The following is a 16,533-nucleotide window of genomic DNA, read 5'->3' as shown; positions in this document are numbered from 1 at the left end:
GGCTTTGGATAGGTGGGGAAAGAAAGTGTATACTTCTTCCACTCTAGCCATGAGAGCATTGAATTGTCAGTTTCACATGCTAAAATATCAGAATTATCTCCTTTCACAATTGAAATCTAAGGTGGATGCTTTGGTATTGAGTGTAAAGAGTTGCTGGATTTGGTTCATGTGTCTGAACAAGTGGGTAAGCATTCTTTGCAATGTGGTTTTGATGCTGTACAGGCCTCCTCGAGGGTGGCTGCTACCAGTTCTGTTCTTGCATGCCTGGTTGAAGGATCAGAATTTAGCTGAGCATGTTAAGACAAGGATTTTGGATGCTCCTTTACAGTCTGATGTGTTGTTTGGATCGCCTGTGGAAGCAGTTTTAAAGAAAATGGAGGACAAAGCTAAGTCTATGCAAACTGTTAAAGATTTTTGCAGGTGCAGTTTAGTAGAAATTGGCCTGCTAAGGGGTGGACATATCCTGCTTATGATTCCCAGTCTAGGGGTAGGTCTAGGCGTGGTAGGGCAGGGCTCAAGGTTCTTTAGGCCTAGAACAGGAGTTCACCTGCTCAGACTTCTGGTGAGGGCAGGGGTCAGTCCTTAACAGACCCAATGACCTGTCTTTTCAGCTGCCAGTAGATTCCCGTCTGGCAGCTCCTTTGGGAGGAAGACTGTCTCTTTTCAAAGAAAATTGGGATTTAATTACTCAAGACAAATGGGTGTTGGATATCATTCACCACGGTTACAGATTTTATTTCCATACAATGCCTTTCAAAGGCATGCCAGACGTTCCTCCTCCACAAAGAAAAGAGGCTCACAAGCAAGTTTCTCAGTTACTCCAGATAGGGGCCATTCAGCCAGTCCCTGTGTCAGAAAGGGGCCTAGGATTTTATTCTCGCCTGTTCCTAGTACCAAAGAAGGGGAACACGTGGAGACCAATTTTGGATTTATCTCTCCTCAACACGTTTTTGGACATTCCCAAGTTCAAGATGTTGACGTTACAACAGCTTTTACCTCTGCTGGGCAAAGATCACTGGATGGTAACTTTAGATCTCAAGGAAGCTTACCTTCATGTGCCTATAAGGCTAAGTTGCAGGAAGTATCTGCTGGAAATTCTCATTATCAGTTCTCTGCATTGCCCTTTGGCTTATCTAAGTATTCACAAAGGTTCTGGCTCCAGTGATAGCTTACTTCAGGCTTCAAGGAATTCAAATCTATCCTTACTTGGACGACTGCCTGATTCTGGCTCAAGAAAAGGAAGACCTTCTCCAGCATCTGGAATATGTTATAGCAGTGCTAAGATGCCTAGGGTATTCTGTGAACGAAATAAAGTCCAGTCTAGTACCCTCTCAAGACATGTCCTTTCTGGGTGTGCGGCTGGATACAGCACTCCGGATGGCCTTTCTAACCCCGGACAAACAAAAGAGTCTGTCACTTTACTTCCATCAACTATCTCATCAGTCCGTGCTGACTGCAAGGACAGTCCTTCAAGCATTAGGGTTCATGGCATCTTGTATTCTGGTGCTTCCCAATGCCAAACTGCATATGAGGAAGCTACAATGGTATCTAAAAAATGTATGGACACAGCACTGCCAGGATTTGGACACTGTCATTCAAATAATACCTTGCCTTCAAAAAGAATTCTTGTGGTGGGCTCAGGAATGTCACCTAAACAAGGGACTCTCTGTGACCCGGCCAGAGGCAAGTCAGATCTTGACGACAGATGCCTCGGACATTGCTTGGGAGCTCATCTAAATGGAAAGTGGATACAAGACAAGTGGCCTGCCAGACTACAGCATCTACATATCAACATGAAGGAGATGTTAGCAGTCCAGTTTGCATTAATGGCTTTCAAGGAGTTACTTCTTCCAGGGCAGGTGTTGATTCTAACAGACAACACAACTGTCATGTGGTACATCAACAAGCAAGGGGAACACATTCTTATCCTCTATGCAGGCAAGCAATGATTTTATGGGAGACTGCGCTAAGCTTGCAACTAACTCTTCAGGCAAGGTTTCTGCCAGGAGCACAGAACTCCTTAGCAGATGTTTTACCCAGACAAATCATGGATCCCCAGAAACTGGATCTTCATGTATTTCAGAAATTGACAGTGTCATGGGAACTCCAGACATAGATCTGTTCGCTTCTCCACTAAACCACCAGCTGCCAAAGTATTGCACAAAGGGGTTTCATCACACAGCTTGGAAAGTGGATGCTCTGTCTTTCAGTTGGAAAAACCTTCATGTGTATGCCTTTCCACCTCTGCCTCTTCTTCCAAAGGTACTATTAAAGGTCAGACAAGACAGGCCAAGGATGATTTTGATAGCTCCAGATTGGCCTCGGCAACACTCCCACTACTACGGAGTCTGGTAAAGCCTCCATGGCCTTTACCTCTGATTCCTCGTCTGTTATCTCAGAAGGGCGGTCATCTGCTCAATGTCAAGCTTCACTCTCTTCATCTAACAGCCTGGCATATTCTATGTTGAAACACAGCAGGTCTCAACTTCCTCAACAAGTTTTAAATGTGATTATGGAAGCTAGAAGACCTAGTACAAAATGGAAGAGATTTTTATTTTGGAGTACAGCAAACAATTTGGAGATTTCTGAGCCCAATTTGAGTGTGGCTCTTCAATATCTTACTGAGTTATTGGACAAAGGTTTGTCCTTCTCTTCCATTAAGATTCATGCTGCAGCAATTTCAGCTCACTATGATTGTGACCCACCTTTGTTTTCATCCTTTGTTCAAGCAGTTTCTTAGAAGAATATAAGATCCTACTCCTGCTTGGGATCTCAATTTTGTGTTGGAAAAACTTACTCTACAACCTTTTGAGCCTGCAGCTACTGCTGAATTGAAATACTTGTCATGGAAGACTGCTTTTCTGTTGGCTATTACTTCTGCAAGAAGGGTGTCTGAGTTGCAGGCCCTTATGGCAGTGGAGCCCTTTTGATTTTCCATAAGGATAGGGTATCATAATCCTTCCTTTATGCCTAAGGTGGTTTCTAGTGTGGCTTTAAACCAAACTATTCATTTGCCTACGTTTTATGCAGACCCCAAAATAAAGGGGAAAAGATTTTGCACACTTTAGATGTACACAGACAATTGCGTTATTATTTAAGCAGGACTAAGGATTTTAGGCAGTCTCAGCAGTTGTTTGTTTCTTTTGCTTTGAGTTCACAGGGCAAGCCTGTGTCAAAACAAACTATTTCTAGGTGGATTGGCTTTTGCATTGCATTTTGTTATTCCCATCATGGCAAGGAGATTCCAGCTGGGATTAGGCCTCATTCCACTAGGGCTACTGCCACTTCAACTGCATTTCTAAAAGGATATTCTGGAAGCAGCTACTTGGAGTTCAGTGCATACTTCCTCTAAGCATTATCACCTTCCTATCTACTCTAAGTCTAGGGCTGGTTTTGCCACAGCTGTTTTGCAAGGCATGTTGTCAGCTCCTACTTCTTTATGATTTGCCAGCCTCCCTTACCTCTGCGGACTGCAGCAATGGGAACATAGTACAGTTTTGTACCTACCATAAATGTAGATGTTCCCTCTGTGTTTAGGGGTAGTTGTGTAGGTGAGTTTACATGCTTATATTTTTGTATATATATTGTTGTATATATTGTACATGTTTTTGGTGCAGGTATTTTGGGACTTGTCTTTTTAGGGTCTTCTGACATCTGGGGCAAGCAATGGAATCCTCGAACATCTACATTTATGGTAGGTACAAAACTGTACTTTTCGCTGAGTCCAAATCTTTTCTTTATGCCTAAGTTTTCTTCGGTGGTCAACCTCAACCAGTCCATTGAGCTGCCTCTGTTTTTCTCTGAATTCTCTACGTTTCATCAGCTAGATGTCCACAGACAATTGCGTTTCTATTTACATAGAACAAAAGATATTAGGAAATCAGATCAACTCTTTGTATCGTTTTCAGACAATAAACTAGGGGCTCCAATAACTCTGTTCAGATGGATTTCTAGTTGCATTTCCTTCATTTATACTTAAAATTGCAAGGAGTTACCCTTTAAAGTGAAGGCTCATTCTACACAATCGGTGTCTACCTCTACTGCCTTTCAGGCTAAGATGTCTATGGATGATATTTGTGCTGCATCCACTTGGGTATCTCCTCACACCTTTGTTAGTCGCTACAAATTGGATCTGATATTTAGAGGCAGATCTTCCTTTGGTTCCACAGTGCTCAGGAGTATTTTCCAGTGAGCCACCCAAGGTTTAGGTGCTAGGGATGCTGTCCCAGGGGTAAGAATGTAGGCGAGATTGGACTACATAACATCAAGAAGTTATGTACTCACCATAATGTACAATGTATGTAGTCCATCTTGCCACACATTTTTACTAACCCTCCCACCTACCCCCTCCTGGAGGACCTAGAGGTCGTGTCTGTGTGTTCAGCATTCCTTTTGATGTGTTGAGTTGGTTCTTCCTTTCAGCATGTTGGTGTGTGTGTGTGTGTATGTGAGCTTGCAGTAAACAAGATCTGGGGATAGGCGCTTTGCAGCACGGGATACCTCTTAGCCACGAGCCAATTGAAGACTTCGAGCTAGAGTATGGCCGAGTTGGAGCAGAGGTTTGGCTCCGAACCCAGGGGTAAAAATGTGAGGCGAGATGGACTACATACATCGAATGTTATGGTGAGTACATAACTTCTTGTTTTAGTTTGTTAGCTGGGATATTGTACAGACACCCTAATGGTTATGGACATCAGCTGGGTATGACAACTCTGTGTTTCCAAACGTTTGCCAGATAGTCCACTTATGATGGCCTAGTCAGCCCCCCCCCCCAAAAAAAAAAAACAAAATACTTGGTCTTTGAAATCCAATAAAAACACTCAGAATAAGAATAAGGTGACAATACCTTACGTAAGTTCATACCAGATAGATTACACAACCATAATGATAAAAAAAGAATTCCTAAAAAAGTACATTGCTAAAAAGACATTACAAAGTAAAATAAAAATTGCAATGATGATTCACCTGTTGAATGCTCTGAGTTTTAAAACTGGAACTATGCTGGCTTATTCATTTAATCACGGCCAGAAATACACGTGCTAAAAGATCTGCCAGTGTATTTCCTTAATTTCCAAAATAGTTTTCCTTTGACCCCTTCTTGGATCAATTCTGGTGTGCTGCAGCACCGTAAATTTAATAGTATGCCCAGGGTACTCCAAGATGTGCTTAAATAATGCATTAGTACTTTTACATTTCTTAATTTCATATGTGTTTTTAAATCCACTCACAGAGCCTCTGTTCTGTTTTACCGGTATAGAAGCATTCACATTACTGGCAGACTGCAACATAGATCTTCACAATCCATCCTGTGAGACATCTTTACGTATTTACCCTTAATTAAAAATCTGTTACTTGTAAGAATGTATTTAGAATACATACACCTGGCGCATTTAAACATGCCCAAATTATTTTTCATTGTACACTATCCACCCTCAAAAATATTTTTAAGAGCACGTCCCCTTCTAAAAGCTATAGCAGGTGCTTCACTCACTTTGTCCCCATCTAATCTGTCTCTCTTAACAGGACCCAGTTCTTATTGAGTATGCATCTAATAACAGCAGTGTCCAAGCAAAATGTAATAATGAGGAAAGTTGGAAATGGGATACTTAGGTTTGCTTCCTGACCCATTCCCCTAAGGTCCTGTGTCTTTCTATTAAGTAATAGCACAAAATGTCCCAAAATCCTTTTTATTGGTGACTTCCTGTATCATCTCATCAATACGTGATTCAGGGTAACCTGTATTAAGGAACATAGTCTTCATCATGCCACATTCCTCCACAAATTGCTAATCCAAAGTTCTCATACGGACAGCCCAAACAGCCGCATTTTTCTGAAAGAATGGGTGAGAACTGGAAAAATGCAATACGCTGTTAGAATACGTTGCCTTCCTATGGATCTGGGATAGATATCAGTTGTTGACCCCATCTTTAACCAGTTGAACATCCAAATAGGGGAGTGAGGAATCATTATGATTATGTGCAAAAGTTAAAAAAAAAAATTGGTTGTATTGTTAATGCAATCCATAAAACCATCAATGTTCAATTCTTTCCCCTTCCAGATGATAAAAATATTGTCCAAGTAACGCTTGTAGAGTTTGAAATATGCTTGATAGGGACAGTCATGGATATATCGATGTTCCCATTCCAGCATTACAATATTGGTGAAAAGGGATCCTACTGGAGACCTCTTAGCTACTCCCTCCTTCTGTAGGTAATAGGAACTATTGAACCAAATGAAGTTGTTTTTGAGAATCATTTCCATGGGTTCTTCATACAAATTAATTTGCTCCTGCCCCAGACCTTTTTTGTTCAAGTAATCCACAAACCATGAGACCCCCCCCCAAACTCATGCTGGATCACCTTGTAAAGATCCTTAACGTCGATGGTGATAAAAATATACTATCAAATTTGATCTGTTTGTTTTCTCCAGGAATTGCCAGGAGTCCTTAAATACATTTCCTTCATCCTTAAGAGGAGGTTTCAACTTGATATCCAAAAACTGCGAACTGGAACTGATTAATAAACGCCCTACCATCGACAGTTGGATGCATCAGGAGATTCTGAATACTTTTATAGATCTTAGGGATGTCAAACATAGTAGGGGTTCTTGGTGCTGGAGTGTTAAGATAGTTAAATTCATCCAGAGAAATTCTCTTTTCAGTGAACATATCTTTAATTTGTGCATGAATATTTAGGTATGCCACATTAAGTTCGTTTTAGCTGGCAGAAACTTATGCCTGGCCCTTTAAGATACTCAAGATTCTATCATTATAATCGTCAATGTCCTTTAATATCAGTCTGCCCCCTTTAACTGGGGTCATGATATGAACATATTGACCCCTCAAAAAGTTAATCAGATCCAGTTCCTCCTCCATTAAATTATGGATCCTAGTCTTCCGGTTATGACTAAGATATTTCCTTAAGTCAAGTTCACAAATAGCGTCGTACAATGCTAAGAAGGGATGCAATGGAGGATTGAAAGTACTAGCCATTCTGAAGACATTCAATACACCAGGCAGTTCAATGAGTAGCAAGTTAATTTTCCTCCAATATAATTTTAAGTTGATAATGGTTTCTGTTAAGGTAGCCCTCTTGTCAGGCATAAAAGAGAATCCTTTAAAACATATATCTACACTACTAGTATCCAGGGGTACACTGGAATAGTTGTAAATCTTAGTCAGCCCCACTACCAACCAGTATTTTAACAGCATTGTCACTTTCATCAGTTACATGGGTAAGCACATTGCTATCCACCATTACCTCATCCTGTGATTGCCCTATAGTTGGTTGATGTTCTGGGACTGAGTCCGAAAAGACTGTGTTCCTTCATCTGTGGAGTCATATTTCCTCCCTCCTTCCCCTTTTGGTTGTTCACGTAGTTTTTCCCTGGTTGTCTGATCTCCATAGTTGGGGCTCCCCTAAAGGGTCACGGTCTCACTGTTCAAGAGAGATAGTTGAAACAGTGAGGCCAAGGATTGCACGAAGAAACTTGTTAGTAGCTCATAACCTTAAACGTGTGTCAAATGGAAAACTCTTGAAGCATGCTCTATTGAGACATGAATGTTGTATGCATTCTTTGCCCATCACAGTCTGCTTGGGAGGGCAGTATAGCTGAAAATTAAGCAAAAATTGTAGATTTATTAATTGGTTCTTTCTTTTTTTCTCAGTTTGCTTCAGAAATTCAGTTTCCAAACTTCTGCTTAAAAAGTGTTTCATCTCGTAATGCTTTGAAGACATTGCTTGCACTAGCTATTTCTCTGGCAAAGAAGAGAATGAAAGAGACTCATGCAAAAAATATGCTTTCAGAGGTAAGAAACTTTTGCTTTTTATATCTAATACTTGATCTGGCAAGAGAAAGTCCATTACTGTTAATAGTAGGATTTGCTTTCTGTTGTTAGCCCTCTTTTTTACCCAAAAATCCTGTGCAAAACAGCTTACTATCCAAGTCTCTTTTATTTTGGGACAAAGCAAAATCATAAAAAAGGTTCCTGGCTGCTTTTCAAAATTTTGTCAATTTTGTAAGAAACATTTTTCAATTTGTTACTAAAATAAGTTTACCGATATTTTATTTTTACCTTCTTATAATTTTGGTCAACTGTCAGGTCAAACAACTCTGTTGAATTTTGGTCACTGCTCAGGTCAGACAACTCTATGGTTCTGGATGCCAGGGAAAAAGAAATACAGACTACCTGAAGGAAAATCAGCTGAAAAATGTGGCAAAAGAAAACACTGACTGGGAAAAGTACTGTAGCTGTTCGGCAAAAAGCAGTGTAAGCTCCAGACATGACTTCCAGTAAATCTAAAGGACACTATAAGACACAAAGACCTGACTAAAATAAATGAAAACTGATGGAGTATGTCAGCTCAAACAATAAAAGTCTGGAACAAATGGAAAAAGCTTTAAACAGATACTCAGATAAGGTGATAAAACTACAAAACTCAGAGGTCAAAAGGAAAAAAAAGGCTGGCTGAATATGAGACTGCACAAGAAGAAATGTTCCAAAAAATAGTAGAATTAGATGACAAAGCACTTAAGGGAAAACCTAAGATTTTCTCCTATAGCCGAGAAGCTGGAAGGAACAGATGGTATTAATTTTATGAAAGTACAGGTAAGTAACTGTACTGATATTCCACAACAGGAATCCTTAATTGAAAGGGCACACTGTGTGTGTGTGTGTGTGTGTGTGTGTGTGTGTGTGTGTGTGTGTGTGTGTGTGTGTGTGTGTGTGTGTGTGCGTGCATGCATGCAAACAACCTAGACCTTTAAAAGTAAAGATGCAATCTTACCAGCAGAAGGAGTTGATTCTGACAAAACTGGGGCAGAAGGACAAAATACTAAAAGTGGGAGATGGCGCAGTGGTTGTGGAGAATGACAACTCATTGTACACCAGGAAGAAGAAAAGTAAATTTCCCATTATTCAGGAAATATAGAGAAGCAGGCATGAGATTCAAACTGCTGTACCCAGCTATCTTCAAAATATTTTCCCTGGAGGAAGAAATTCATTTTTTGATGAAGTGCATGCTAAGGAAGAAATACAAGTTTGTCTAACAAAAAGTAAGCTGTGAAACAGAAGGAGATTGTGCTTCTTGTTCATCTGGTAATAAAGACGACAGAAAGACTGTGCCAGTGGCACCTTTTCCAGTGTTTCAGTGGCAGTGGAAAATGCTTGAGAGAGGGAAAAGGGTACAAGAGTTGACTAGAAGAATCAAGACTATGTTGGAAATGAAGCAGAGGCAGAATTTGGGAGAAGGAGATGAAAAGGAACAGAACAATACAATCTGGAAATATTGGACTTTCTTGGACTTTGTCAGACTTGTAGGGGACTTTAAAGCTTATGCCCTACTTCATGTCATTAATGTTTGGAAGACTACTCAGGAGAGGGGAAGAGAAGGGAAAAAGTTAACTGTAAGTAAAACAATGTTTTTCGTAATAGTACTATTTAAATAGTGCATGATTTTCTTTGCATGTTATAAAGTAAATTTTATTTTTTTTTTATTTGTAATGGGGATACTAATGAAAATAGGTGCTCCTGTTTTTTTCTTGGTTTCTTTCTCTCTCTCTTTTTCTCCTTGTTCAGTTTTAAGAAATGTAGCCACTGCAATATAAGAAAAAAAATCTGGTTAAAAGAACATAACAGAAAAAAGTTAGTGCGCACAGGGGAATGACTGGGTTAGGGCCATTAGCTTAATCTAGTAACAAGTTTTAAGAGAAAGCAAGTAAATGAAAAATAATATTGAATATCATAAGTTTTTTTGTAGTAAACACTTTTGTGTCTGGTTCTCATTTCTTTAGCAGGCAGTCTGATAAAGAGAAATGGCTCGGAGTAAATGTTTTCTGAAAGCATTCAACAGTTTATCCAGCTGAGAGAACTATAAAGATAGGACAAAAACAGACAGCACTTAATAGGACCACAGACTGTACCATGCTTCTTATCCTGGATAACCTTTGTTGTAGGTGTGTGTGTGTATGTGTGTGTTTGTCGCTGTCAGTTCAGAACATTTGTTCCTATTAGGAGGATAAAGCTTCAGTATTTGAAGATGTACATACTTTTGTGTGTTATTATTAAGTTAATATGTTAGATGGGGTATTTTGTGTGTTTATTTTTGTTTGAGAGTTTTTGATAAAACAATATGTTCTGTATGATGTGACATAGGGTGTAATGGAGATGACAAGAAACAACTGTATAAAGGATTATCCTGCCAAACAGTGCATGCATGTAACACAAAAGCTGAAACTAGACATTTAACAAGCTGTTATAAATAAAATGTATGAATAATAATCTCTCAAGAAAATGATGCTTTCTATAATGTCTTTAAACGTTAATGGTCTCACAGCTAAATACAAAAAAAAGAATAGTGAACTATATTAAAAAATGTGGAGCACAAGTAGCCATACTACAGGAGATGCACTTGAAGAGAACTAAACATAAATTTGATAAAGGTTTTCAGGATGGTTATTCAGTGAAATACATAGGGCATGTACTTATATTAATGGTAATAGGAGCTCCAGTAGTAATAGAAGGGGATAAAAAAGACAGTAATGGTAGATTTGTAGTACTAAGGAGCTACTCACAAGGATGGGGGATTACACTGGCATGTATTTATATTCCACCAAAAACTGCTATAATGGAGCGTAAGAAAATTCTGAGACAAAGATCTGCTTTGAGCAAGGAATATTACTTATAAGTGGAGACTGGAATATGATTTGCAATAGTGAAGATTTGTCTAGGGGGCCCGGAAGAGAAATTGTAACAAAAGAGGGTAGATTTTTAAAGAAATTTATGAAAATATTTGATATGGAAGATGTGAATTCAGTACTAGGAGGTCAGAGTGAAGTTAAACATTATTCCCTAAGATGCAAAATTTGGAATAGGCTAGATAGAATTTACATTTAACAGGAACATGTGCATTTAATTGAAGGTCATTATAATCACCTAATAACTATTTCAGATCATGCACCAATAATTAAAATAAGAACACCTGGTAATGAAAAAAATTGAGACACTAGAGCTTTCCCACCTATCTGTTGAAAAAAGAGAAATTTAAGGAATGAGTAGTGGAAATTATTCAGGAGCTATTAGAGAAGATACAAAATTCTTATAAAATATAGCTATTGAGTGGGATAAAATTCAAGTGGAGTTTAAAAATAGGGTGGAAATAAAGGGATATATGGTTAAGAAGTAACAAGAATTATTTAGAAGGACTGACAAATGTTAAAAGTATTGCAAAATAAGGGGAATCTCACAAAACAAGAAGAGGAGCAACTGCAGAGTGTTAAGTAGAAACTAAGAGATTACCTTGATAGTATGCATTAGTTTAGAAAGATTGCTTTTAAGCAAATGTATTTTGATGATAACTCTATAGCACAAAAACTTTTTGCACAATGACTGAGGCAACAGAAAGTAGAAGAGGTGGTCACCAAGCTTAAGGAGCCTATTACAAGGAAGATGACCAGGGATCCTGTAGAAGTATTAGAAATATTTTGGAAATTCTATGAAAGTCCGTATAAAGCAGAGAAATATGGAAATCAAGAAAAGGTGCAAATGGAAATGTTTATGGAAGAATTAAATATGCATGGTTAGAGACAAAGGAAACTCAATTACTAACAAGATAGGAGGAGATGAGATAAAAATGGTGATGTATAACCAGTCTACAGTAAAGTCCTCAGGAATAGATTGTATTCCTGTGGAAGTGTGGAAGCTAGGAGGGAGAAAACTGATAAAGATCTGGAAGGTTTTAACAGCACTTTGAGGAAGAGAAATACCAGCATCCTGGAAGAATGCAGTGGTAGCTGTAATAACGAAAAAGGATAAAGATACATAAGGTCGAGCTTCTTACAGGCCCATTGCAATAATAAACCATGATTATAACATGTTTATATATCTATAATGTCTAAAAGAATGACAAAAGTGATGCCACAATTGATAGATATGGATCAGTGTCGTTTTGTGGAGGGTAGGCAAACATTTGACAGCATTAACAGAACACTGATGATCCAGAGGGAAGCAGAAAGTAAGAAAATCCCACTGTTAATGGTGGGTCTTGATGCAGAGAAAGCACTTAGAGCAAGTATATGAGCAGGGCAATGGAAGCATTTGCATTCCATGATAAAATTATAAGATTGATTTGGAGGATATTTGAGGGATCAGAGAGAAAATTAAAGTGGGTAGTGTCCTCTCCAAGTAGGAGTGTCATTTCTCCCCTTTATTTGCATTATATGTAAAACCATTAGCAAAGAAAATAAGGGACTCAGAAATTCAAGGATATAATTGACATGGTAGTCAAGAAGAGCTAGCTGTATTTGCAGATGACATTATTTTATACCTGACAAAACCAGAAAAGGACATTATAGGTTCATAGGTAGATACTAGGCTATCTGCCCTAGGGCATTTATAAGCCTAGCCAGAGTGTATTTGGCTTCTGCCTCCCTATAAGATTAGCCTACTGTGCCTCTGTAAAGTAGGTCACAGAAGGTACTCTTTTAAGATTAGTTTACTGTGCCTCTGTCTAGCAGGGACACAGAAGAGATCCCAGGGGTGAATTTGCGATTTCCCATCCATGCGTCCAGATTTCGCTTGAAGAGGGTCAGCGAGGGGCTATGTCTAACATGAACTGCGATTCTATTCCAGAATGAGGGGAGCCTCTGGGAAATGAATCTGTCCCTCCAGCATGTCCTATTTATTTTTGTGCTGAGGTTTAGGTCCCTGGAGCGTGTAGCTCTAAAGGACTTGGATTTTTTGAGGTGGAGCATGTCCATTAATTCTGGGTTTGACATGGCTTTGTACGTCAGGCATAGATCGCCTCTGAGTAGGTGGTAAACAACTGATTAGAGCTGGAGTTTCTTTAGTCGAGCTGCATAGGACATCTGTTTGTAGTCCATGATCCTCTTGGTGAGGTACTTTTGGGGTCTCTCCAGTTGCTGCAGGTGTCGGGTAAGGTACATCCCAAAAGGGGCATTGTATTCAATTATGGGCCTGATGAGTGACGAGTAGAGGGGCACAATGACCTCTCTTGATCTAGATGCGAACACTTTCGTGATAAGGTGGGCTATATAGAAGGTCTTTCTAACCACTTTGGCAACGTGATTATCAAAGGAGAGATTACTATCTACATTGGTCCCCAAATCTCTAATTACTTCTTCCGTACTTAATGGATTACCACCTATGTGGTAATTTGTGGGCACCTTGTTTTTCCCAAAGGGGATGACTATGCACTTTTTAGCATTTAGCTTGAGGCTGTGGCTCTGGCACCAAGCATGTGTCTCTGTGAGACCCTTTTGGAGGATGCTTGTGTCAGCTGGAGATTTGATTATGGCCCCCAGTTTGCAGTCATCTGCAAACTTTGTCAGCCATAATCCCCCCGTGTTAGCCTGAACCTCAGAGAAGTATATACCGAACAAGAGAGGTCCCAGAACTGAGCCCTGTGGGACGCCACTTGTAACTGGTTTGGATTCGGACATGGCACCTGCGATTCTGACCATGTGGGTTCTATCTCTGAGCCAGTTTGCAACCCATCTTGTGATATAGGGGTTGATATTTAAGCTGATAAGCTTATTTATGATGCCCGAGTGGGATATTGTGTCGAAGGCTTTTGCGAGGTCCAGGTAGGCTGTGTGGACTACCTTGCCCTCATCTATGGCTTTGGTAACTGTTTCAAAGAAATCAACTAGGCTTAAGAGGCAAGATCTGCCCTTAACAAAGCCAAATTGGGTAGGGTCCAGTTTCTGGAGGCTGCCAATGTCTTTGTTTGAGTTCCATGATAATACGCTCCATAGCTTTACAGACCAGACTAGTCAGGCTTATGGGGCGATAGTTTCTGGGGTCCGTTGTGGCACCACCTTTGTGGAGTGGGACCACTGTAGCTGTACGCCATTCTTTGGGTACATATCCTGTAGTAAGGCTAAGTTTATACAGTGACTTAATGTGAGGGTTCAGTTCTTCTTGGAACTCATGTAAGACACAGCCTGGGACACCGTCCGGTCCCATAGATGCTGTGTTTTTTGCTTTGGAGAGGGCAGCTTTCACCTGTGCAACTGAGATGTCAGGGAGGTTACATTCAGTTGGGATAGGCATTTGCTCCTTTGGGGGGGGAGTTTGCGCTGAATCTGTCTGCCAGGATGTTGGCTATGTCTGTAGGTTCGGTATATTTTGTACCGTTATGCAACAATTCAGAGCATATCTGGGAGTTTCCGCCCATGTTCCTGACATAACCAAAGAAGGCCTTGTGATTATCTTTAGTGTCTAGGACAATTTTTCTTTCAAAACTGGCCTTTGATGATTTTATGAGGGATCGAAGTTTCTTGCTAATACTGGTCAGAGACGCCTTCCCTTTTTGGGATTTTGCTCTGTCATGTTAGTAGTTCCTCCTTCTGTTGTATAGTTTATTTATGGCTGGGGTCCACGAGACCGGTCTCCTCTGTTTGGAGGAGTGAGTCTTGGTTTTATTTGGGATAGCACGATCCATGCATTCCTGCAGGTGCTCATAGAATGCATTTGTAAAGGATTCTGCGGATTGGGCTGTATTATCCTCTGGCCCAGGGGCTTTGAAGGATTCCACCTCAGTCTTGAGAAGTGCAAAGTTGGCTTTTGAGAAATTCTTTACAGTGATTTCCTTGGCTGGGGGTGGGGACTGGATATGGATGTCCAGGGACATTTGTTTATGGTCTGATCTTACCAATGAGGGGTTTACCTCTGGTGTGGAACATAGAGTCTCCATGTTGGTGATGACCAGGTCCAATATGTTGTTCCCTCTTGTGGGAGTGGTGACCAGTTGTTCCATTGCGTTAGAGTTTATAAATTCAAGGAACCGTTGAGGGTGTTTGGGCTTGAGTAGTTTTCCCAGTCAATGTTTGGGTAGTTGAAGTCACCCAATAACATAGTGTTTGGAGAGACCTTCATATTCTCCAGTGTTCTCAGGAATGCCAAGTGGGGTTCCTGTAATAGGGAGGGTGTTCTGTAGCAGGCTACAAACTGAAAGGCAGTTTTGCCTGCTGTTAGTTGCACATGGATGGTTTACGATGCTTCGTGCAGTGCCACTAACCTGGAGGTGTAGGTATCTTTGATGAATATAGATACTCCCATTCCTTTTGTGCTTTGGTCTGAGTTTTGGGGCCGAAACGCATGGTATGATTTATAACCTGGTAGTGCTGGGGTGCTCTCAGGAGCCTTGTACCAGGTTTCTGTTACTGCACAGACATCGATTTTCTCCATACTGAGGAGAGCCTCGAGTTAGTGCATCTTGAGGTTTAGACTTCTGGCATTGAGTAGCATTACCTTTAGTTTTTTTATCCTTGGGTTGTCTATGGAGGTGGCACTATGGGGGGGGGGTGGCAAGAGCCTTGGCCAGTATATGAAAGCCTAAGGGTGACAGGTGCAAGCCGTCCCTAGTGAAGCAATGTGGCTTGTCGAGCATGTCATCCCAGGCTGACAGACACTGGATCCCCTTTGAATGACACCAATACTTTAGCCAGTTGTTGAAACTGATCATTTTGTCTTTATACTGTGGCATCACTCTTGGTGAGGGCAAGATACTACTCAAGGTCAGGGTCATACCAGCCTGGGCTACATGGTCAGAGACCTCCTCTGTCTCTTTTCATGTAGTCCAGGGAGGTACGTCTCAGGTCATTCACACCAGCATGGACAATGACTGAGTCCTATTTGTACTTGCTTTGGAGTGACCTGAGTGCTTGCATTATGTGGCGGATCCTGGCACCCGACAGGCAGCTTACAGTGACCTTCTCCTTGTTCAGTCTGATGAACGGGACGTCAGTGTGCCGGACAATAGAGTCCCCTATAACAAGTGTATTTGGTGTGTAGTTTGGCCTTAAGGGCTGTGACTGTGAGGCACACTGATTTTGTGAGATATGTGATTAGTGGGTATTGTTGAGGGGTGGCTGTTGCTTGGATATCTGCTTAGGAGGTCTTTGCTGTTTAGGCAGATTTTTATTTAGAGCCTCCGGGTATGTTTTTGTGTGTTTATGTGTTGGGTATGCAGATGCAATAGGTCTGTGTGAGACCTTTTCCTCCTGACTGACTGTGCCAGTCTTGGGTTGAGTGAGCTCTGCCTCCAGTTTGGCTGTGTAACTGCATCTCTCACATGTATTAGAGTTTGTTGGAAGGAGGAGAGGGTTGTCTGTGTACATAAGGCAATTGTAACATTGCCTCAAAATTCCCAGATTCACCAGCTGGACTGGAGAGTAACCTTGAAACTGACCCTTGGACATACCAGATTAGTATAGGAACTGTTTTTTTACTGATCAGATTAGGGAAGGGAAATGATTTTTCACTTGATCAGGAAGGACCAGTCGGGAACCTAATACTTATGAGAAGTCAAGGAGGGTGTAGTGCTTTAGTTAGTTAGTGTTTCCTTATAAGAGCTGAGCAAGTACAGGGCTTTAGAAAGAGAACAGAGTGATTACTTTGAGAGTTTGAACAGTTCTAAGGGAAAAAGTGAAGAGCAGACTTTGTGGAGCCTGGAATAGTTTAAACCTGTTTAGGCGGCGCTGCCCGACGCTGCTCAGTACGCAAAACCGCTC

At 40.7% G+C, this 16,533-nt stretch overlaps 1 protein-coding gene across 2 annotated transcripts in view; it reads left to right on the top strand.

Moving 5' to 3' along the window:
- The window catches only part of LOC122798172 (MDM2 binding protein), a 983,220-nt gene that overhangs the window by 130,514 nt on the left and 836,173 nt on the right, over positions 1–16,533 (top strand). For both annotated transcript variants that reach the window (XM_044066913.1, XM_044066912.1), the window contains exon 4: positions 7,667–7,807. In XM_044066913.1, coding sequence (XP_043922848.1) covers positions 7,667–7,807 — 141 coding nt within the window. The remainder of the gene's footprint in view (positions 1–7,666; positions 7,808–16,533) is intronic.

Source organism: Protopterus annectens, chromosome 3.part1 (genome assembly GCF_019279795.1).
Source record: "Protopterus annectens isolate FY-2018-M chromosome 3.part1, PAN1.0, whole genome shotgun sequence".
In the NCBI taxonomy this organism is placed as follows: domain Eukaryota; kingdom Metazoa; phylum Chordata; order Ceratodontiformes; family Protopteridae; genus Protopterus; species Protopterus annectens.
The sequence above is the reverse complement of the archived record's forward strand: the minus strand, read 5'-3'. Positions and strand labels throughout refer to the sequence as shown.